This window comes from Triturus cristatus, chromosome 7, assembly GCF_964204655.1.
Source record: "Triturus cristatus chromosome 7, aTriCri1.1, whole genome shotgun sequence".
NCBI lineage: Eukaryota > Metazoa > Chordata > Amphibia > Caudata > Salamandridae > Triturus > Triturus cristatus.
The window spans coordinates 1,144,956,128-1,144,980,170 of NC_140590.1; the positions used below are offsets into that span (position 1 = coordinate 1,144,956,128).

The 24,043-nt window shown below is 42.6% G+C and overlaps 1 protein-coding gene across 1 annotated transcript in view; it reads right to left on the reverse strand.

Moving 5' to 3' along the window:
- GRK6 (G protein-coupled receptor kinase 6) overlaps positions 1–24,043 on the reverse strand; it is a 352,507-nt gene that overhangs the window by 152,989 nt on the left and 175,475 nt on the right. The window contains exon 9 of the mRNA XM_085618338.1: positions 3,411–3,601. Coding sequence (XP_085474464.1) covers positions 3,411–3,601 — 191 coding nt within the window. The remainder of the gene's footprint in view (positions 1–3,410; positions 3,602–24,043) is intronic.

Here is a 24,043-nt window from a genome sequence, read left to right on the forward strand (position 1 = left end):
TCAAATTAAAGTCTGAATTCTGAAAATAGTAAGAGTGTATGCCTTTATAACTATTTTAGAAATGTCATGTGTTAGTGGAGTCATGGTTCTCATCTCCTGCAAAAGTCGGGTCAAATAGAAAGCTGCTGAAAGATGATGTCCTCACAGCCTCCAGCAGCAAAGATCTTTCTAGCAGCTTCAGCAATATCCACCATAAAAGTAAATAAACCAACAGCTTAATGAAGACCTGCATTGGATTTTGGGATAGAGTGCTCTCTCAAGATGGACTTCTCACTTTGTTTTATTGTCCGCTTTTCCATGTCAGATAAAGTGAGAAATCCCAAGGAAAGCCAAGTCTAGATGCACGTGTCATGCACTGGAGTTCAATTTGAAATGCTGGAGTCAGAAATAGCAGTTCATTGTGACCAATTCTAAAAGCCACGAGTTGAAAGATCTGGTGAGCCCTTAGCTTAATTGAATGAGCTGTCTAAATATTAGAAGCAGGTCAGATAAAGGTTACAGGGACTCTAAAAATGCATGGTCATTTTGACTCTTACGAACCCAAGACTCAACAATCGCAAGGATGTGGTCAAAGTCTGGCAAACCTTCCCCACAGAAGGCAAGAACCTGATTTGGTTTCTGAATAAACTGAAAAGTGGATGCACAAAAATGTGCTTACAGCTAAAGTCACTACTTAATGAGCAGATGGGTAAGCCTGCACGACGTGAGGTAAGGTGCCTGGAAGGAATGTTACTTAACCTGTAAGCATCAGTGTGTAGCGATGTAGATTCACATGCTATACCTACTCCTGCCATCAAGTGTTATGTACAGATATTGCAAGTTGTTTTCCTTCAAAGAAGTTTTGAATCACTGGTTGCAGTGTTACTCCGTTAGCCCACAAAAGGAATGGGTATCTACTCCACCATTAGATTGCTTTCCATACAGTGGTGAGAAAGAAGTGGAGTATCAAAGTAAAAACATGTGTTTCCTGTGCATTGTATAGCTAATTAAGGACAGAAAAACACATGCTGTCATTGCCCACTTGTGGGGAGGTGGGAAGGTGGAAAGGAGGATATGATTTCTACAGCACTACATGCTACAAACATATTCTTGTATGGTAAATAACATATTCCATTTGTAGCATGTGTGGCTGTAGATGCAGCATGTTTTGCATCAGCTACAAAGCAGCATCTTCCCTGCTTTAACCAGTAGGCTTATGAGGCAGATGTTTGAAATAAAGTTCTTAATACGTGTGCTAGTTTGTCCACATAGTAATGGTCTGTGAACATATGCAGTGCTGACCATGTTGCTGCCTTATATATGTGAGCTAAAGTGAGTTTGCGCAAGAATGGTAGCCATATTTGTAGAGTCTTCTCTAGGGGGTACTACAAGGATTCTCTTCACCTTAGTTTAAGAGATTTGAAAGCATCTTACAATCCATCTTGCAACATCTGCTTTGGAAATTGCCTCACCTCAGTATCATTTTGCATGACCAAGAAAAAAAGTTGTATTGTTAAGGAACTACTTTGGGTAAAAACTTTGGATTACTACAAAGGACCGCTATGCCCATATGCACATGAATAAAGGGCTCCTGGATAGTAAGTGCCTAAAAATTTGCAACACGTCTAAGACGCAATAGCTCCCAGGAAGGCTACTTTCTAAGAAGGGAACTGAAAACCTGCCAAATGAGAGTTTAAAAATGTGGCCAGATGAATCTAGTGAGAACTGCATTCAAATTCCAGGCAGGTGCTGGGGTGCATTCAAATTCCAGGCAGGTGCTGGGGTCAATCTAGGGTGTATGACCCCTTTATGACCCTCCCTAAATACTTTATTACTGGAATTCTAAAAAGGGAAGAGCATTCGCTACTCTGTATGTATGCGGCTACTGCTGCCAGGTAGAGTTGTATAGAGGTATATACCAATCTTGCCTTTTGTAAATGTAAAAGGTAGAACATTATATCCTGCATAGGTACATTAAAAGCTGATGCACAAGATAGTGGCCAATTTGCTTCCGCTTGATGGCATAGCACAACCGTGTGGTGAAATGACGTGCTTAATGCAGACTAGCTAATGTAAGAATAGACCGCAGACACAATATGCAGTAAAAAAATCTAGAAAAAGGTTTTATTTAGAATTCTACAGTATCTCAAGTAGTATTATGCGCTCTGAAGTTATCTCTCACTAAAAAAGTGACAGTGGAAAGTGTATCGATACAAAGATATACAACTCAACAAGGAAGTACTGTATTTAAAAAATAAAAGTATTTGCAAGTTTTAAAACCGACTCAGATATTTCTTATCTGGAGAAATCCTTTAGTTTGACTGTGAAGAAAGAGGTCAATGGCTTTTCAACCCTATACACTGGTTTGTAACGTCATCTTCGGGACATATCAAAATACAAGCACATCATATATGAGACCTAAGGATATTTCAGGATCGGCAGTTAGTAGCAGCAATTCCAAAACAGAGGACCAATACGGGGCGCTGCATTTAAATGTTAAAAGGCATCCGAGAAAAATCAAGATGCTTCGAGCACAAAACTGTGCACTATTACTGTTCATGGTGCAGCTAATGTAGCATTATCTACTTTACATTCAAACCAAGGGATTTCCCCAGACACGGAATATCCGGATGTGCATTCAGGCACTGCAGCATAGATTACTACAACACCTGTCCTGACTTTTAGTCAACATCACTTTCTGTATTGGGACTTGTTCTTTCTCTTTCCTCACTCTAAGCATTAGTCCAAATACCCTGCACTTTTAGTGATGTCGACTAAAAATCACATTGTGTCAACTGCCAGATATTGGAATTGGGCACCATAACCATCAAGGTCCAAACACGTTAGGTTAAGGAGGATTGCCGCACCATGGCATGCAATAGGAAAATAAAGTTAGATGGGCCCTTCCAACTTTAAAGCTCCAATGGACTCTGTGGGACATCCATTCACCTGCATCGTCTCTACTACACATATTAAGACTTACCGCAAACTCCCATCACACAACTCCGCAACTACTACCAATTACTTCAACAGGTCAAGCATCGACCGGGTTCTACAATATAACTTCTTTCCACTTGTTGTGCAGTGCAGACTAAATCAAGGAATGTCTCCTTGAGAAAGCTGGACATCCATATTGGTCTTTCATTTGTTTGGACTGGAGGAACAGTTTTCAAGTACGAGCTAGACTTCGGTCTTAAGAGTTTGTGAGCCGTGCATTATCTGAAAGCACTATGGTAGTTATAGTAGCTTGGATAGTACAGTATTACCTGTGCGAGCTACTACAGTCTCATAGGACTTTTTAGGACTTCATTACCTTTGAACATTACCATTGACTTGGTAGGACTACATTTTCAGGATCATCTATTCTACTTTCCTGGGATGAGTACATGACCTGCACCTTCATTTTTGTCATGCTGGGTGACAATATTTACCTGTACACTATCCTCTCCTGGTGCAGATCTTGCAGGCCACAGCAGATTTCAGCAGCATAGAATACAGCCCTCTTTTCCTCAAATCCAGCCTCACCCATGTGGTAGATGTGGAACTTGAGATCACCTCCATTCATGAGTGTGAGCACCAAGCAGAGCGCGTCTTTAGTCTCATATGCATAAGCCAAACTCACCTGTAAAAAGGGAATAGGAAGGAAGTGAGTTAATACACAACTGAAGCAGACCCTGTATAATCCACCAAAGAAAACAGCCAAACATTATCACCTCAGGAGTACACTGAGGAGGGGTTATACTGTGCATCTTGAATGGTAATACACACCACCGAAAACCTTAGAGAATCTTAAAGCAAGAAAGCATTTGTAACAACATTTAATACTCAATGTCACTGTAGGAAGCTGGCTCTTTATCTGCTATATCAAAAATCTGATATATCGTGTAAAGAGTCCAGGGGTTCCTTTATGAGTGGACAGGGGCTTGCTATGCAATCCCAAAGTGCTCTATTAAGGGGTAGTGTGGGCGAGCAGCCTTAGGCTTAACACAGAGGAGTGGAAGACATTTGCAGATAAACACAACAATTAATAAATGACACATATGACTCAAGAAAGAGATCCATACCAACTTATAAAAATAGCAAGAATCTGTATATATGTTTATGCATCAGAGAAAAATCTTTCAGGTAAGAACGTTCTTAAATATAAATTCTTTTCACTTTAAAAAGTGGACACAGAGCAATTATTGATTTCTGCAATGTCATCCTATGGAAGGAAGAACAAGTTCCGCAAACAGGTATAGTGTCGTGTATTTTCCACCTTACGATAGGAACTGCACATTTGTGGATGGCATAAACGTTGGGATGGTGGCAGACTGATTTTATGCACCCCCTCAGGATATGTTTCCTATAGGTCAGCTACGTTAGTGCCACCAAAGGTACCCCTAAACCTAGGCGAGTAACAAATGGTTCTGGCAATAACTGAACATGACATCCCTGATCCCTCCCAGGGATCATGGAAGCAGATCTAGAACCTTTTTGTCCAGTCACTCGTACTCTCAGAGAAATATTGAAGGAATTCACAGTGGGACGTTTTCAACGTTTATTGAACCAACGCAATTCTTGTATAAAATTTAAGTGCCTCAATGATCAATAGACAGAAGCAGATGAGTTATTAGACGTACCAGGACAGTGCACAGAATAAAAAGTTCCAGCATCGTGCTACGACAATGTATATAGGCAGGCATATAACACAGTATAGAAATCTAGCATACTCATACTATGCAGCCCCTAACCTAAGTCTCTAGGGGGTGTGTGTGTGTGTGTGTGTGTGTGTTCCGCCAAGAATCTCCGTACTGGAAGATCCAACCCCGATTACCTGGAGGAAAAAAAAGTAAATCCCCATCTTGGTTACAAGCTGGACACCCTTCGCAGAATTATCAGCAAGCTGTGGGCCGAAGCTTCAGCATGTAGAGACCGCGCCAATGTCAGCAGGGAACTCCTCTAACTAAACCCGGAAATGCTAGTTTGTTTATAATGAAAAACATTCTTGCGAGCCCTGGACAAGCCAGTATTGTTATGATCTATAGATTGCTGTGTCGCCTCGTAGATGAAAAGTAGTACACTTGCACAATGCATGTCGAGGCCTCGTGTATGGTGTTCACTGAGTTGTGAAAATGGTTGCGCAAAATGGAATATGTAAGCGAAGCATTTTCGGAGAAACAAACCCAGCATTGCCATGCATGCAGATGTGTGTAAAAGGTTATTGTGTGAAAGGGAAGGCAACTTAAGAAATGTGTTCATGGTGAAAGATGGCATAGTTTCTACGTGGGACTAACTAAGAAACAGAACAATAGTACAGCGACTTACAAGATCAATCTCCAGGATTTAAGGTGAGTGGTGGGCAAGGTCCAAAGCAGCACCGGCAGAAAATCCACCAGTGGCATGAGGGCAGTTGGCAGCAGGGTGTAAAACAGTGCTGGGAGCCCAACAGGTTTCTACGGAGATCGGTAACTGGGAAGATAGGCTGCAGGCTCTGGCTGGAAGGCCAGTCTTGGTGAAACAGGGGGTTTCAAGGCATGTGATGCTCAGGGACAAAGGGACACCTGGGGTCCTCTTCTCCACGGCCCAGGGGTGAGGGATGCAGAGGTGTCTTTAGGTGTCGGGTTTTCTTAACAGGAGCATTTCAGGGGGCCTGCATGCAGAGGCTGCAGGCGATGCTGGGAAGTCTACAAGGGGTAAAATCGCGATTGACTCGAGCTCTGGAGGGCTGGGCTACATTGTTGACACCGGTGGCCCACTTCAACTCAGGCTGGAGGCGGCAGGTGCAGTGTTGGCTTCAGGTTTCAGTTCTCCCAGAAACGTCAGTCTTTTCTTTTGGAGTTTCTGCAGGAGGCAGGGAACAGTTTTGCTGTTCTAAGGGAGGTCTTGGTCTTTATTGAAGTAAGACAGTCCTCCAGGGGTCTGGAGTCAACAGCCGGAGGGGCGAGTCGACATTTGTGCAGATTTCGACAAGGGATTCAGACAGGCTGGAAGGGTTGGTACCAGGTCAGCTACTGCTTCTCTCCTCTGCCTTTGCGGCTCTTCGGTGTCCTCTCTTCTTTGGTCGTTAGGATCTTCTTCTGTGATGCCAGGGGCTCCCCCTGAAATACTGAATGTAGGGGAATCAGGGGAGTGTAGGGTAGTAGCCAACGGGTTACTGACCGTTGGGGTTACTACGCCCCCTACATGACCACTTCCTGTGGGAAGTGTGCATAATCCTGCCCCAGAATTCCTCAGTACGCCACCACAAAGATGGTACTTCTGAAAAGTCGTGTCCGCTGCACAGTAGCCCACCTTAGGAGTGGTACTAAGCTAGGATTAGCACATCTACCCGACTAGCTAATTTACCAGCCTTTCCCGGTGCCAAGGAAGCCCTGGACAAAGGGGTCGGCTTCCTCTCCTTTGAGGGGAGCCAGATTTGCATCTCAAAGGAAGCAGCCGTTTGAGGCTTGCCACCCACGGAAGGTTAATCAGCAGGTCATCCTGTGGGAGGGGGTGTTACACTCTCGTCCTGGGTAGGCTTTTGTTCGGAGTCTCCTGAGAGCAGAGGAGGTCAGACCAGTGTCTCGGTGGCAGGCTGGCAAAAACCAGTCAACAAGGACATTAGAGGCTGGTAGGTTTTCAGGGGCACCTCTAAGGTGGCCTCCGGGTGCATGTATTGGAAAAATCAACACTGGCATCACTGTGGGTTTACCAATACGAGATGTTGGATACCAAACATCCCTATTTTCAGTGAAGCCATCATGTAGATGGGGAATCTTTTTCACCAGTGTCCACCACATGTTTTAAAATGGATTCCCTGGACACTTGAACTGGCAGTAATAGGACTGACCAGCACAGGGGCATATCTGCTCATGCAGGCATGTCCTCACATGCCTATTCAGCACCTTGCCTTACTACTGCCCTGCCTGCCATAGGGGTGATTTACAAATATTACATGCAATGTTAGGGGACATAGCACACAGGAATGTGCGACATGTCATGTTTTCACTTTTGTCTTCACCAAGACATGCAGCCTGCAATAGCAGCCCTGCATGTGCTTGGTGAGGGGTCTGTATTGGTGGCACAGTTTGTGCTGCTTCCCTCAGGGACCCTCTTTAGTACCTCAGGCCCTAGATACCAGGGTTACTAGGGACTTACAGAGGGTGCTTAAGGTTTTGCAAATTGGGGGAAACAATTCTGCAGTTTTGGGAAAGCGCACTGGCATTGGGGACTTGGATTGCAGGAACACACTGAAATTTCAGTCGAAGTCACATCATTTACCAGGCAAAAAGTGGGGATGACCATGCCAAAAAGGGCTACTTTTCTGCAGTCACAAACACACACACACAGTAAACACAGGAGTACTGGGAAAGCTGGGGTGGGTTCTATAAGGGAATAGTTGGTCAAGATTAAATGTACATAAGGACATGTCACTTACTGGTTATCCCTGATTATCAGAAAAATCTTTATTGAAGTAAAACACAGAAAATTCCCACCTGGGTACGGAAGATCCTGGAAGCTTTAATTTTAAATAAAATATCCGTTTTGAAAGTCTGCCAATTTTTAAATTCAGATGCACACTCCTTAGCCTACATATGTCATTATTTCTGATATCTTTTTAAACTTCAGTACATAAGACAAAATTCTAGCAACAAACATAAAACCTGTGGCAAAGGGAAAAAAATGTAATAGGAGTAAAAATAAAAAAAATGAAGTAAATCAAGTCATGGGCTGCATATAATGTGTAAAGGTTAAAAATATGTTCTGCTGTTTTAAGCAGCCAGCAGTTTCCACATAGCATTGTGCCCTGCAATTTTTTGAGGGACTTGCTTGTATCTAGTGTGACTAACAATGCTTTTGCAGGTGAAAAGGAGAGACTCAGGAGAGAGAAGGGTTGTTGATGCCCTTAATGAAGATTTCTATGATGTAGAACTAGGATTACTTTAAGTAACAATTCTCGATTTTCATGGTTAGTCATACCAATATTCATTTCTAAGCAATGTAGAAAAGAATGGTAAGCTCATGCCACAAAGTATGCGGTCTTTAAAGCCCCATAAAAAGAAGAAAAAAACAACAACTCGGAATCCTGAAGGACAGGCAAAGGATCTTCCGGAAAAAAAGTACCTTGGTCGCCAGTACTTTTGATGCTGTGCATAAGTCTCACACTGGGACATTCCTCAACCCAATTGCATTAGCCACTTGATGTCATATAGTGTGCCCTTGGTTCTACAGGAAATGTTTACTGGCTAGTTGAAAAAAGGGTCAAATTTATTAAAGTACCTATCTCAAAACGGACTGTTTGGTTGTAGCTAAGCCTGTTTGTAGTGTCCCATATTTGATAAATCACGGATTGATCTTCTCAAACTCTGTTTTGTCCACATTAAAGAGAAAAAAAAAACTAACCTTTAAGAAATGCAAGGATCTCTCTGCTGGGGGGAGAAAGGATAACTGAAGAAGACTGTACAGGAGATGGACTGATTGATATGAAAATCCAAGACTACTTTCAGTACGGACGAGGGGAATGGTGTCTCTAATATAGTGAAACCCGTACAGGTTTCCACAGCGGACAGTTTCTGAACCTCACCTACTCTACTAATCGATGAAATTCAAGAGAAGAGCTGCCTTCAGTTAACTGTGTTGCAATGACACCTCACACAGACTCCAAACGAGGAGACATTAATTTAGATAAAACCAGATTGTGTTGTCATGGAGGTAAAAGCTGCCAAAAATAACTATAAGTTTTCTTTAACCTTTTAAAAAACTATGTTTGTGAAAACAGATGTGCCATCCTCTTGGAAGATACTGCATCATGACCGTGATGCTGGAATCAAAAATTACATCTCTACCACTCAAAAGTGCAAGGTGGCCTTGTAGATGGCTTTTTTGCACCCTTTAAGATGTCCATTCAGTCATGAGGAAGGTTTAAGTAATCCTATTGTGTGACTTAAGGAGCAGAGCAGACAAATATAAGAATGACATATAGAGATTAAAATATTACTTACCTGTAAGAATAGTTTTGCAGCCTAGACTCTTCTAGATTCGCAAACTGTGCATATTCCGCCATCTAGTGGTTGGAGTCGGAAAGTGCTTTGTAGTTTTTTTTTGTGTTGGGGCGGTTGCAAAACCCGATCCCTCTGGTGAGGCTACAACTAGGGGTGGGCGGAATGTGCGAAATTCACTTTCGCAAACTATCGCGAAAATGTTTAAAATCTCCGCAAACACGCGGAAATATCACGAAGACGCGTATGTTTTTTCCCCGCCCATTCGTATTTTCTGCGTGATCGCGGCTTGCCAACTTACCCATGCGGTTGCTCATGGGCGCGGCCATCTTGTTTTCACTTGTCCCGCCTGCTCGGGTTCGATATGACGTGCCCGAGTCCTCACGCTCTCGCTCGCGGTGGAGAATGACGTGTTCGAGATCTCACTCATCTCATACTCTCGCGGTGCATGATCGGGAGAAGAAAGACGTGATCGCACGACGAATTACGTTAATGCGGGCGTGAACTGGCACGAGACAGCGCAAATGGCTACCAACAATCCAACATCTCGTGGAGAACACGACCGGATCGGGAAAACTTGTCGGCGAACGCGGGGATTCAGGTAAGGCGAGCGCGCACACGCGAGAATGTATTTTTTTTTACAGCGCGAGCAAGAAAAAAAATTCCGGTATGATGCGGATTTGACATTTTCGCGCCCTCCGCGGAACGCGAAAATGTCAAATTATCGCAATTTCCGCGAGCGGAACAGAATTTTCGCCCAGGCCTAGCTACAACTCCCCCTTGTGTGGGTGCAAGCTCTCAGATTATTTTTTCCCCTTCTGCATTGCGATGATGTCTGCTTTTTGCATAAGTATAATATTGATTGCTTATAGGACCGAAAGTGCAGGGACACTTGTTGATTTGTAAAAGGTGACATATACACATATATATATATATATATATATATATATATATATATATATATATATATATATATATATATATATATATATATATATATATATATATATAAAACACAAACACTTCAGAGAACAATACAAATCCGTAGATTCAAAAAAAGAACAGATGATTAGTCTTCTTGTTCATTCATTTTTATTCTGGTTCCTTGAGAAGTCAAAATTCACAAAAATAGCACCCAAAGTGCCAACACATGTTTCGCGCCAACTGCGCTTCTTCAGGGCGGTTACATTAACAAAAATAATATGCTTTAGAACTCATATATACATATTTGTTTCTTCACAAAAATACATGTATTTCTGAGTTTTTATAACCACATTTAACAAAGCTCTATCAGTATACTTCTCAACAATAACACAGCAATTTTAATACACATCAACAAAAAGAAAACGGAGTGAGAAGGAGATTAATATAGGGCTAGCATGTTATTGAGCTATCTTGAATCCTATATTTATCAATATATAAATGTAATACCCATAATGATTAATGATAGGGTTAGCGTACGAGAAGAGTGTACCTTATTATTCCTTTAGTGATTTCTTTTTGGAGAGGCTTGAAAAAATATTTCAAAATGATTCAGGCTCCCTATTTTTGAAGCAGTTCCTAAGATACAAATGTATTGATATTATTATAATTTTGTTGTAGTTTTTAATTTTATTCACTCAATTTATCAATTAAGGCCCAAAAGTTTTAAATCTCTCATCTTAGTTAATACAGCCATGATTCAAAACAATATAGTCTCACCGTATTCATGAGTAAATTCCTCATAGGAGTTGTTATCAGTAAGAATCTTGTGAGTTTTGAGAAGTTATAATTAGCGTTCCATGATACGATCTAATAGTAATAGTAAAAAGTATATATATATATATATATATATATATATATATATATATATATATATATATATATATATATATATATATATATACACACACACACACAGATATGTATATACCTATATATACATATATATACATTCATATACATATTTATTCTTCTTTTCTTCTCTTATTTTCTAGTTTGTGTTTTAAAATGTTGCTGTATATATCCTAGTATGAAAAAAGGATAGTAACTTAAGTGTTACTTAGTCTTCCTTGATTTTTATTTACTTTTTCTCTTTGATTGTGCTTTTCTGAGCTATGTAGGTAGCTAGGTGTGCCCTTTTCCAAGAGGGGGCATCAGTTGATATGATAGGAGATATGCAGCCTAGTTGCTGCGGCTTTAGTTTATTATTTAAAAATATATATATTACGTATGTAATATTGAAAGAGGAGATGTATAGCTTTTGCTATTTGTTAGCTCTTAGAAGTACTTAAGTACTATACTTACGTAGGGATAATGTTTTAAGTTTTCCTTTTATTTATTATTTTCTTTTTTCTCCTTCACCGGGGTCGTATGTGAATCTAGAAGAGTCTAGGCTGCAAAACTATTCTTACAGGTGAGTAATATTTTCATTTTGCAACATAGAAGTTTACTAAATTCACAAACTGTGCATCGATTACGTAGCGGTATTTAGTAATTGCAGAGGAGGGATTGAAGTGTAGTTGATCCCCCTTAGGATCAACTACAATTAAAACTACTAATTAAAAACTCACACAAATGGTGTAGAGTACCACTTGTTGTTTTGTGAGAGAACATGAGTTCTTATGTTGTGTGTACATAGTAGGTATCCATATGGCTTTCCTTTGAGTAAAGTACCCATTTATGTACTCCGTTGTGTGTATACCTGCATTTGTTTCAAATATTTTCGATGTGACCAGGAACAAACCCCTTGGATGTCTATTGAAATAGTCACATTTTATAGGCCCATTCATCCTTGTGTAGGCTAATGCCGGATTTGCTTGTTTTATTCCGTGAGTGCTATTCTTAATATGGTCTTTACCAACCACTAGTTCTTGTTCGCATGTTTATTTATTTATCTTTGATGCAATGGGCAGGTTTGTAATGCCTTGTGTAGATATGGCTGAAGGGTTTTTTGGGCTGCTTTACGTGAGAACATATTCTTTGTTTGATGCTTGCCTTGGTAGCAACAGACAACTGTATGGGTATGCTGTTGACCTGTCAAAATCGGTTATTACCCTTCCCTGTTTATGGTATTGTAGAACATGAACGTTATTATGCGTCCTGTTTATGTCGTTAGGAGGCAATATGCCTAGTGTGTTTGTATCCTAAGGTCCTGTTGACTGTTTTTTGGGGCACTTTAGTTTGTACCTATAAACGCACCCCAAGCCATACCAGCTATATTATATATATATATATATATATATATATATATATATATATGTACGTTAGAACTCCCACAACCTCCAAGCTTGGCGAAGAAGGAGAGACGGACCACGGAAATCTTCAGGCAAGATGTTTTATTCGACCATTTCTCTCAGCCTAAAAATGACGCGTTTCGGGCTCGAGAGCCCTTGTTCACATGCGGAATGAGGTCACACTGAATGTTTTTAAAGCGCTGCAAGGTGTACACCCACTTCCTGATCACATGATGATCGACCAAGAAAACAGACGTAAATATTATGAAAAACGTCTATATCGCATTACGTTAAGGTTTATAAAAACCAAAAAAATATAATAGGTTTTTCATTGTATGGCATAATACGGAAATATATTATTTTCTGTTTAGGAAAAGCTAAGAGCCAAACTCATTGTTTAAATACATTGGTATAATAGGATAAATCCACACTAATGAACCAAACAACAAGAAAGGTAAAACATTGCCTTCCAGATAAGTTTCCTATGTCTTCTCAATAAATATTGAAACGAAAGACCTGTTAAGGTGCAAAAAAGTGCATAGCAGCATTTTTCAATAATTGTGCAAAACCGTGCAAATGTGCAAATTGTTGGTAAATATATACAAATAATATGCAGCAGTAAGATTAAAAGAAAATGAATAAATATTGATAATAAAAATACAATCCTGATAATCATTGTTAAAGTCATAAAATTCATTTCTATAATTTCGTCATCTTACTAAAAGGTGCTGATATGCCATAAATGTGTAATAATCAATGTTCTGGCAATGGAGGTATGTGGATCAATTCATATTGAATGCACGGGTTACACATAATAACCAACCTACTAAAGTGCTCAGTGAAAAAAAGACCCCTATATGGATATACAATAAATAAATGAAGCCTCTGCGAATATGGTAGAATAATTAAATAATATTATGCCATCAGATCAAACATATAGCAAATATAATGAAGAGGAGAAAAACTAAGGTTATAAGGCAAGGAACAGGATGAGACTTACTAAAGAAAGTTATGCATATCTTCAGTATTATTCAGACCGTTTGGCCATTTACTGTCAAACTCAAGGATCTTTCGAGTCTCTAACTGCCTCAATTGGAGTTCTCTATTGCAGGCCCGTCGGGGTTTGGGAATAGATGCGATCACGAAATGTTTAAGGCAGGTAACATCATTGTTATGAGTTTGTTTAAAATGGCGTGCCACTGGGTAAGCAGGATCATTATGTAAGATAGCCCGAAGATGCTGCAAAATCCTGACATGCACCTGCAGCTTCGTACTACCAATGTAGTTAAAGCCGCAGGTGCACGTCAGGACATACACAGCATAATCAGTCCTGCAAGTGAAACTCCCTGTGATAGCCACTTCCTTTGTACTAAAAGGGGTGAGATAATGAGTTTTGTTTATGCCAAATTTGCAGGCCCTACAAGAGGAGCATTCACGAAAACCAGGAGCAGATTTTAGCCACATCTCTTTCTGTCTAGTTTCAGGGCTGCTTTTATCCAGACAAGTTCCAATGCATTTAGCTCTCCTAAAGGTGACCATAGGAGTGGCCGGTACTCTAGTACGGAGTAAAGCATCAGTGAGAACGATGGGCCAATTCTTTTTGATTATGGATCTGATTTTTCTTTCTTCTCTGCTAAAAGTAGTGATCAATCTGGGTCCTTGTTCCATTACTGATTTGATTACAGACAGCTAGCTCGGTCAGTGGAACTGGACATTGGATGGCCTTGAACAAACTCATTCTAGGTCGTGCATTGGCCTTAGCCATCGCTTCATCAAGAATAGTATTAGAATAACCCCTCGCCTTCAATCTGGTCATGGTGTCCCTCACGCATATATCAAAATCTGATATATATATATATATATATATATATATATATATATATATATATATATATATATATATTGTAACACAATCCCGATAGTGACAGAGGCTGTCTATCCAGGCGGTCCGTGCTGGGGCAATCGGCTTGGCAGTTCGGGCTGGACTGTTCCCATGAGGCGCAGGGTCAGACTGATTTGCATATGGCCATGTCTGAACTGGGGTGGCAGAGTGGGCTAAAGAACGGTGATGGATTAAACCCAGATCAGTTGACTGGGGGTGAGTGCTTGCAATGTTCAACACACCGTCCATCATTTCCTTTGGTTTTTGCTTTGTTCGCCATAAGTTGGCAGGGTATGCTCAGACGTGAGTCCCTTGCTCACATTGCCACTGGATTCAAGCAAGCCTGGCTGAAGACGGCTGAAATGCCAGAAACCGGTCCTAGGAAGCTTGTTTCCGGTCCAGGGAAGACATGGCTTGGCAGTTCGGGCTGGACTGTTCCCATGAGGCACAGGGTCAGACTGATTTGCATATGGCCATGTCTGAACTGGGGTGGCAGAGTGGGCTAAAGAACGGTGATGGATTAAACCCAGATCAGTTGACTGGGGGTGAGTGCTTGCAATGTTCAACACTCCGTCCATCATTTCATGGTTTTTGCTTTGGTATATAGAAGGCATATGCAAGGTTTAAGGTGCTGATTTATTTATCTTTTGTGTTAGTGTGTGTAGGTGCTGTATGTGGTGGTAGGGTGTTAACCCCCCACCGTTTTTGGCAAATTTTATGGTCGCGGCCAACCTCATTTTCCGGCCATATGGGATACCTCTGGAAGTCGCGGTCAACTCTTATAGAAGAGTTGCCAGCTCCCTAACGGTGTCCATAAAAGGTCACGCAATAATTCTGGAAGTCGCGGTTAACTCCCCTTGAAGAGTTGCCGGCTCCCTTATGGTGCCAAGATCAGTCTCCGTGGTAGAAGATGACTTCACCTTTTGGGCTCACCACGCCCATGGTGTGTGTGAGATGAGTGCGGTTGTGGTAAGCCCACCCATATCGTGGAGATCAGCCCCTTTAGTCTAGCTGACTCGCATTTGTCATTGTAGCAAACATAATGTTATGCTGCAAGTACATATTGCATTGGTGAAAGAAATGCTATGTAGCTTGCGTCGATACGTACTTGTATTCACCTTTTGGGTTCGCCACGCCCACAGTGTGTGAGAGATGAGTGTGGTTGTGGTAAGCTCACCCATATCATGGCGACCAGCCCCTTTAGTGAAGCTGACTCGCATTTGTCATTGTAGCAAACATAATGTTGTGCTGCAAACATATTGCATTGGTGAAAGAAACGCTGTGTAGCATGCGTAGATATGTACCTGTATTTTGGGGTTTGTATTCTTGCCCTATGAGACTTGATTCCCCCTTAGAAGTAACCGAGCCTTTTAAAAGTATGTGTAGTGTTTTATGTGCAGCACCGTCTGTTTCAGAAATTATGTCTGTTGTAAAACAGGGTTATGGTTGTGCAGTCCAGCAGTGGTGAATGGTGGAGGGAGTTGATATGTTCTTAACGTTTTGTGTGACTGGGTTTAAAAGAGACAGTTTATGTGCTCCCTATAGAAATACCCAGTTTGCCTATTTAACACAGGCGCAATGCGTTGAGTGTTACTGGTAAGTGGAGCGTATATGTATATATACATTGGAGAGTACAAAAATATATATACACATATATATGAACAGTTTACATACCTATACTTCTATGTACATATATATATTTTTTTACCTTTTCGGTGTGTTTCCCTCCTGTATATGTGTGTGTACATATATATATCCCCGTTGTGTCCTCTGATCTTTTCTCTGAAGGGATTTTGTCTGCACATAGTCGCGCGCTGGCCAGTAGCGCTTGTACAGAGGACCCGCTTTTTCAAGAGGCCTTAATAAAATATTGGCAACGTGGCGTTTCATTTCGAAAGTATTGGACTTTGCAGGCCCACCCTGAAAACTGGCCAATCAAGAGGCTGTTGCGGCCAGCAGTCCGTCAGTGTACGGGGACGCAGGATCACTACCTGTATGTCACGGCCCGGTTTGGACTTTGCGTCTGGGGTTGAGGCGTTGGGGACGTAAGGCAGCCTTGAACACCGACATTGCAAGATACACTCGGCAACAATCAGTTTTCTCCCTCCTTTCATGGATATAACAGCGCTTACAGAAGCACAATACAGATCCACATCCGATACTCACCGGAGAAATGCATGCTGGGATTTGGTGTTCTTCAGCATCGAAATGTAGCTGCAAGTAATTTCAATTGGAGCCTGCTGCACTCCAGCCAATGGGAGTGCGGTGGAACATACAAAAGGAAGGAGGTAGTGTAATCAGGTGAAATCAGGTGAAATCAGGCATCTGAGGAAGGCGGACACGCCGAAATGCATAATGTCCATCACCGTGAATAAAGGATTGCCAAGAGAATCCCCGCTGTGTCCTCTGATCTTTTCTGTGAAGGGATTTTGTGTATATATATATTACCTACTGGCGGTCGCCAGTAGGTAGTTATAGTTAGGACCCCGTTTCCATAGGAAATCCGCAACATTCTATTTTGAATAACTTTGGCGCCGGTCGACGAATCCTCGCGAATTTTTCAAAATAGGTGGGGCGCTACGCTCCGCTCCTACCCTGAAAGTCTCGGGGGGGGATTCGTCAAGCGGGGGCCGAGATAAAAGGGGGGTCCCAAAACGCGTTTTTCCCATGCATTTTTCCATAGGACCTTTAGACACAGCTACAGCCCGAACGGCTGAACAGAATTACTTGAAATTTGCCAGAGAGGTAGTCCTCAGGTCAAGGAAGTGCCTTTTGTAGGTTTGGTGTAAATCTGTTCAGTAGATTCTGAGAAAATAGCCTTTAAATCAATATATATATCTGTGGCAGCTTACGGTGCGCTTACGGTGCGCTTACCGTACGCGTACGGTGGCGTGCGCGAGCGCGATTTTGATTGGCTCTTAGATCTTAGTAAACATTCAAATCGGTCGAAACCAGGAAGCGACGGCCGCCATTTTCTCTCTCGCTCTCTGAGTTGGGCAGCAAAAACGAAACCAAAAAATGTCTAAAGAGGCAGTTTCTTGAGATCCTAACCACCCAGCATTGATATAGGGGTCCCCAAACAACCCCCAAGCCCAAAAAAAAAAATTTTTTTTTTTTTTCGGAAAATCGCGATTACGCTTACGCTAAAAAATTATCCACAATCTCCCCATCCCGTGTGCCAATGGTGCCCGAAGTGCACCATTTGTACATGGCTTATAAATTGTAAGAAATTAACCAAGAATAAATTTCACAAAGATGCGCATAATATGTCCCCCATGTGCGCACGGTGCGCGAAGCGCATCGTGCGTACATGGCCCATCCCGCATAACGTGGGCACACGGTGCGCGCAGCGCACCGCGTGACCACCACTGTGCGTGCACGGCACTAACTGCGAAAAAGTGGGCGCGCGGTGCGCAAAGCGCACCGCGTGCTCACAGTGCGCGCACGGTGCACGAAGCGCACCGTGCGCGCATGGAACGAACTGCGTTAACTGGGCGCGCACGCCACGAATGGCGTAAAGTAACTTAGCATTTAAAAAAACGTACAAATTCACTGAAAAAACCATAGGTTTCACACACGTTATAGTTAGGAATTAGCATTTAAAAAACCTTGCAAATTCACTGAAAAAACCATAGGTTTCACACATGTTATAGTTAGCTGTACATTTCACTCGTAAAAAACCAATGAAATTGCCCCGTTATAGTTAGTGCAGGCAACTATAACTCACGCGACCGCAATCTTCTGCTGATGACATATGTGTCTTTATGAAAAAAAAATATTTGTAATATATGTATAGCTAAAATTTAATGGAAGAAGACATGGGCAAATAAGGGTCTAAATACAGTATTAGCATCAGCAGAGGATTGCGGTCGCGTGAGTTATAGTTGCCTGCACTAACTATAACGGGGCAATTTCATTGGTTTTTTACGAGTGAAATGTACAGCTAACTATAACATGTGTGAAACCTATGGTTTTTTCAGTGAATATATATATATATATACACACATACATATATATACATACATATACATACATACACATACATACATATACATACACACACACACATACATACACACCCTTATACATTTGAATACCTAGATCTATATATGCGCCCATATGTATGTGTGTGTATATATTACCTACTGGCAGTCACCAGTAGGTAGTTCTAGTTAGGACCTATTGTCCATACGAAATCCGCAACATTCTATTTGGAATAATGTTGGCGCCGATTGACGAATCTTCGCAAAATTTCCTAAACCTTTGGCCAGCTCCGGTCCGCTCCTATCCTGAAAATTTCACGGTGATTCGTCAAGCGGGGGCCGAGAATATTGGGTGGTCCCAAAAGGCGTTTTCCCCATGCATTTTCCCATAGAACCTGTTGACGCAGCTACAGCCCTAACTGCTGAACGGATGTAAACACCAAATTTGGCAAAGAGGTAGTCCTCAGTTCAGACTCGTGCCTTTTGCTTAAATCCGTTCAGTAGTTCGAGAAAAAAGATAGATTCTATCTGGGCAGAGCCTAACCACACATCTCATCGTGAGATCTGATTGGCTGTCAGTACTTCATCCAAGAAGTGTTGGCAGCCATCTTGGGACCAATATAGATGATAGCACCTCATTAAAAAGCATTGCAGTTAATAGAAGGTTTTAAGACTTTAGTTACATTATAAATCATTTGTTGATGGTACCATACTCATTTTAGGAATTGTGGTGTGTTCTAAGGTGATTTTACCATGTGAAAAAACTTCTGCTGTGATATCATGAATCATGTTTGATGCTTTTCCCACAGAGGTTTGGAAGGTGATCTATAAGCTAAACAGAGCATATTTTCTGTAAATTCAAATTCACATTATCTTTCTCAGTCATGTGAGAATGAAGTCTGACATTCTCAGTAAAACATGTACATCCAACAAGGGCAGAGACTGTCAGTTGATTCCTTTGTGTTCTACTGCAGCTTCCCAGAGTGTTCTAAAGAACAACTAGAGCGCTAACAGTCTTACTTATGACAAAAGTATGGCACACCTGAAGCCATCTTGATTGGAATAAACTGGTAACACTTAAAACATTTAATTTAAAAAGGAACACAATGAGGGGGTTCATTTTGCCATAGAAATTAGGATTAGTGCTGAAGAAAGAAAAACTAGGGCACATTTTGAGTGACTTCTCAAATCCTCTTCTATTTTATTAAAAAATTCTGATATCCAGACTGAAACATGCACTTTTAATACCAGCAGCAGACTTCCGTGGTGAGCAGTAGCTTTACTACAGTGATCTAATGAGCAACTAGAGTGCTAACATTCAGAATTTATGGCAAATGTGTGACATATCTGAATACCTTTTTGATGGAATCAAAGTAAAAAACTGAAAGCTTTTCCTACTGAGGAGACTGCAGTAAATGAGGAAATTAGGAAACTTCATAACAAATAAGTCTCCCAAGATGGCCACCAGAGACAAAAGAGCCCAAATGCAGCACAAATATCACCCAGATGTAGCCCAATGACAGAAGTGTGCAAAACACTTATTTTTTGTGTATTTGCAGTTTTATATAGTGCAGACTTGTCAGGTATTGGAGTGCTTTACATGAGCATTGGTTACATCACACAAGATCAAATTCATTTTGGTTGTAGACATGGGGATATTAAGTGATTTGACCAGAATCACAGAATGTTGAGTTGAAGCAGAAACTCCAACCTGGTTCCCCAGTTGCAAAGTCTGCAGCTCTGAAAGTAACACCACATCCTCTCCCCTAAGTGTAACATTTAATCAAGTGGTCAACTGGATAAGAAAACAAAGATTACAAATAATTTAAAAGTTCTTTGTCGCTATTTGAAAACTCAGAAAATAGGTCCTCATTTTAGTTTTTTAGAGCACTAACCATAATTTTGATGCAAATAAGACCCTCTCATATATGCAATTTCTAAAGGAAATGCTCTAGGTATTACAGTTTTGATTACATCAAGATGACGTCAGGCGTTCCACACTTTTATAATAAATATAGAATGTTAGCAATCTAGTTTTTCATTGGGATACTGTTGAGAGGCAGAGGCCAGGGGCACGGACTCTGAAAATTGAAGGCAGGTAGGAGAGTGCAGAGACAACAATTTGACCACACTGGGTAGGCAGGAAGGGCAGTGGCAGCACAACAGACTATGGAGGTCAGTGGAAAGGGGGGCAGGGGCAACAAACCAACAATACAGGACTGGCAAGAGAGGCTGTGGCAATATAATAGACCATTGTGGGCAGAAGGAAGAGGCAGTGGTAGTACAACCATACATGCCAACAGACCAGTTTCAGCCAGGAAACGTCCAATGTTTTTAAGCTCAAATGGGCTTTATTTGATCTGTCTCCTGTCTACAATCTCCTCTTTTTCAATGCAACTCAAAGGGGAAAATCAATACCCCAGTTTTTTTTCAAAACCTCCCTCTTACCAAGTTCAAAATGTTCACAAGTATGATACATTGGTTCACGGTAGGCAGGAGGAATTGGGGTAGGGACATGGACTCGGATAACAGAGGACAGGAGGGTCATGGAGTGGTGCACCAACCTGACCCTACAGGGCTGGCATCAGGGTTGGCAGCAGCACAATACACCACACAGGGCATGAGGGACGGGAGTGCAGCACAACAATCCATAGAAAGCAATAGGGAGGGGACAGGACCATGCACACGGACAACAGAGAACAGAGGGGAAAGAGGCAATGGTAGCTAGCTGACCATAATGGACAGACAGAAGAGAAAGCTGCAGCATAACAGACCATAAAGGGCAGGAGGGACGGATCAGGGGCATTACAATGGAACAGACAAGCCAGGAGGGAAGGAATAGGGGTCTGCACATGGAAACAGAGGGCTGGGGGCAAGGGGGCAGGGCAGAAGCAGCAAGATGACCATGGAGGTCAGGCAGGGTGGGCACTAGAAACAAGACACACCATGGAGAGCAACAGTGAGACTATGATGGCATACACACAGACCATGGAGGGAAGGTGGGAGGGGGTCAGGGGCAGCTAGCTGACCACATAGGGAAAGTGGGAGGGGCCATGGCAGCACAGAAGACCATGCATGGCAAGCGGGAGGGTTAGTGGCAGCACAATGGCTATGATGGGCAAGAAGGAGGGTGCAGGGGCATGCACAAAGGACCATGGAGGATAGAAGGGAGGGTCAGCACCCGGGCACAGACAAGAGAGTTCAGGGGAAGGGGCCTCACAACAGACAGCGCAGGCAGGCAGGAAGAGCAGCTGCAGTACAACAGACCAGGGAGGGCAGAAGGGTGTGGCAGTAAAATGGACCATGGAGGACAGGAGGAAGGGGATAGGGGCATGGCATGTGGACAGGCTCACTTGGCAGAAACACCCCCTGACCCTCCACCCCCCATCGCAAAATGTAATGCCCGTGAAAAGGGTAGGTGGACGCAGTGTTATATAGAACATAGTCCTGAGAGCACGATTGAAAATGAAAACTAGATAGTATATGGTATAAACTATGCACAAAAAAAGTGTGATATAAGAAATATAATATGCAATACATTGTGCACAATGACAGATTCATTGGAGAGCGCGAGATAGCACAGGCACTAGCGCGTGCTATGCGATATGCGCCTTGGAGTGTAATATGCACAGGGCAGTGTTGTGTAACCTAACTAGTCTCTAAAGTTGTAATACATGTGCTGAGGAGTGTAAGTGACACTGTGACAAAGATATGGATCCCAGATTGTAATATCTATGGCATAGCGCTGTGCGAAATAACATAGGCATCGAGGAAGGCACGTAGATGGGGCAAAATAACCCGTGTGAAGGCAAGTGTGGCATGACATTCACGGGGTGGTGTTACAGTGCACATGGGCTAGAGAGTGTCATAGCATACACACTAGCTGGTGGAATACAACACAGAGGTGTGTGGCACTCGGCGGGCACTGGTGGGTGTAACACAGCATTGGGCTCAGCCCGGAGCACGCTGTGACTCAAGTGAGGTTCGTCTCCTTTCCAGAGAGTAAAATAAAAAGCATTACACATCCGGCGGTGGATGTGTGTTTTATTAACCATGAGGGGGGTTTCTTGCATAGTTTGGTCGAATTTTTGTCGAATCCCCTTTGAATAGCTTGGTGTGCGTGTGTATTAAATGTGCCCGTCAATAGCTACCCATGTTTGTATAAATAAACGACAAGGGTGTCTACTTGGAGAGTACCCACTGGTGGGGGCGCCGGGATTAGGCACGGTAGGGCATCGGACACGTCAGAGCTTCACTAGCGGTGTAAATACATTCCATGTGGATTCATTGTATGGATAGTCGCCTTTTAATGAATATCACGCAACTCGTCATGATGATAGGTACATACGGTTTGTCCAGCATGTCCTAGGTCTTTCTATAAATATATATTTTTTAACAATAATAAAAAACAAAGGCCGGCCCCGGGGGATGGGGTCCCCTGGGCCATAAGTGGCCTGAGGCCCCCTCCTAAAGAATAAAAAACCCAAAAAAAGGCCATGACCTGGGGGTTGGGGTCCCCGGGGCCGCTTAAGGCCTTGGGAGGGGAGCCACGCTGCCCCCTTCCAAATTAATTTTTTTCAACAAAAAAAATTAGGGTGCAGGCCCTGGGGGATGGGGTCCCCAGGGCCAATAAATTAGAAAAAGAAGGGGGGCCACACAGCCCTCCTTCTTAAAAAAATAAAATGAATGAAAGACCAGCATCGTCCCGGTGGCCACGCCCCCTCTTTGCAGCACTCTGCAAACACGCCCCCTGGCCATTTGTAAGTTGGGGAATTAATTCCCCTTCAAAACTGAGGGTCCCTGAGGGCCAACTAGCCCAACAGGTATCTTCAGTATGCGCCAGGGAGCTGCGTTGCAAACAGGTGTTCTGAGGCCACGCCCCTTTTTACACCTCTATGGAACGCAGCTCTGTGGCACTTACTGGAGGTACCTAGTGGGCTAGTTTGACCCTAGGGACCCTTAGGATTCAAGGGGAGTTAATATCTCAACTTAGAACGGCCACAGGGCGCGTTTACAAAGTGGTGAAGGGAGGGGACGGGGCCCGAGCTGACGTGTGCAAACACGCCCTGTGGTGCGTTTTAAGTTGGGGAAATAATTCCCTTTCAATCCTGAGGGACCCTGGGGGCCAACTAGCCCACCAGGTGCTTCCAGTAAGCGCCACTGCTCTGCGTTGCAGAGATGTGGTGCAGGCCGTGCCCCTTTATACACCTCTCTGCATTGGCGCTTACTGGACGTACCTAGTGGGCTATTTTGCCCCTAGGGACCATCAGGAATCAAGGGGACTTAATCTCCCAACTTAAAACGGCCACAGGGCGTGTTTACACAGTGGGGAAGGGAGGGGACGGGGCCTGAGGTGACGTGTGCAAACACGCCCTGTGGCGCGTTTTAACAGGTAGTTTTAATCCCCTGCCCTATTATATACTAGGGGCTTACAGAGGAGGTCATGCTAATCACAGGGGGAGCCCAACGCATAGTGTTCCCTAATGTATGTAGGTGTTTTCACTGTATTCTGAGTGTCTTTTAACATAGCACTGGCTCTAGGACTGGTTGGTCAGACTCAGTTATCACCAGTATCCGTCTGAAAAAGTTGAGGGTACAGGATGATTTTGCAACAAGGCTTCTTCCTGCTCTTCTGTTTTTTCTTTCTGCACGTTATCCTTCTTCCTGCACTTTTCTTCATCCTTGAGGACTTCTGTCTTTCTGCATTTCTTTTTTTTCTTTGTGCGTTTTTTCTTCTTTCTTCACATGTCCTATCTCTGTAGGCATAGTTAGAAATTAGCATTTAAAAAACCTTTGAAATTCACTGAAAAAACCATAAGTTTCAAGCATGTTATAGTTAGGAATTAGCATTTAAAAAAACCTTAGAAATTCACTGAAGAAACCATAGGTTTCAGGGGCGTTATAGTTAGCTGGACTTTTCACTCATACAAAACCATTGAAATTCCCCCGTTATAGTTAGTTCAGCTAACTATAACTCGCGCGCCCGCAATGCACTGCTGATGACGTCACATATTACATCACTCA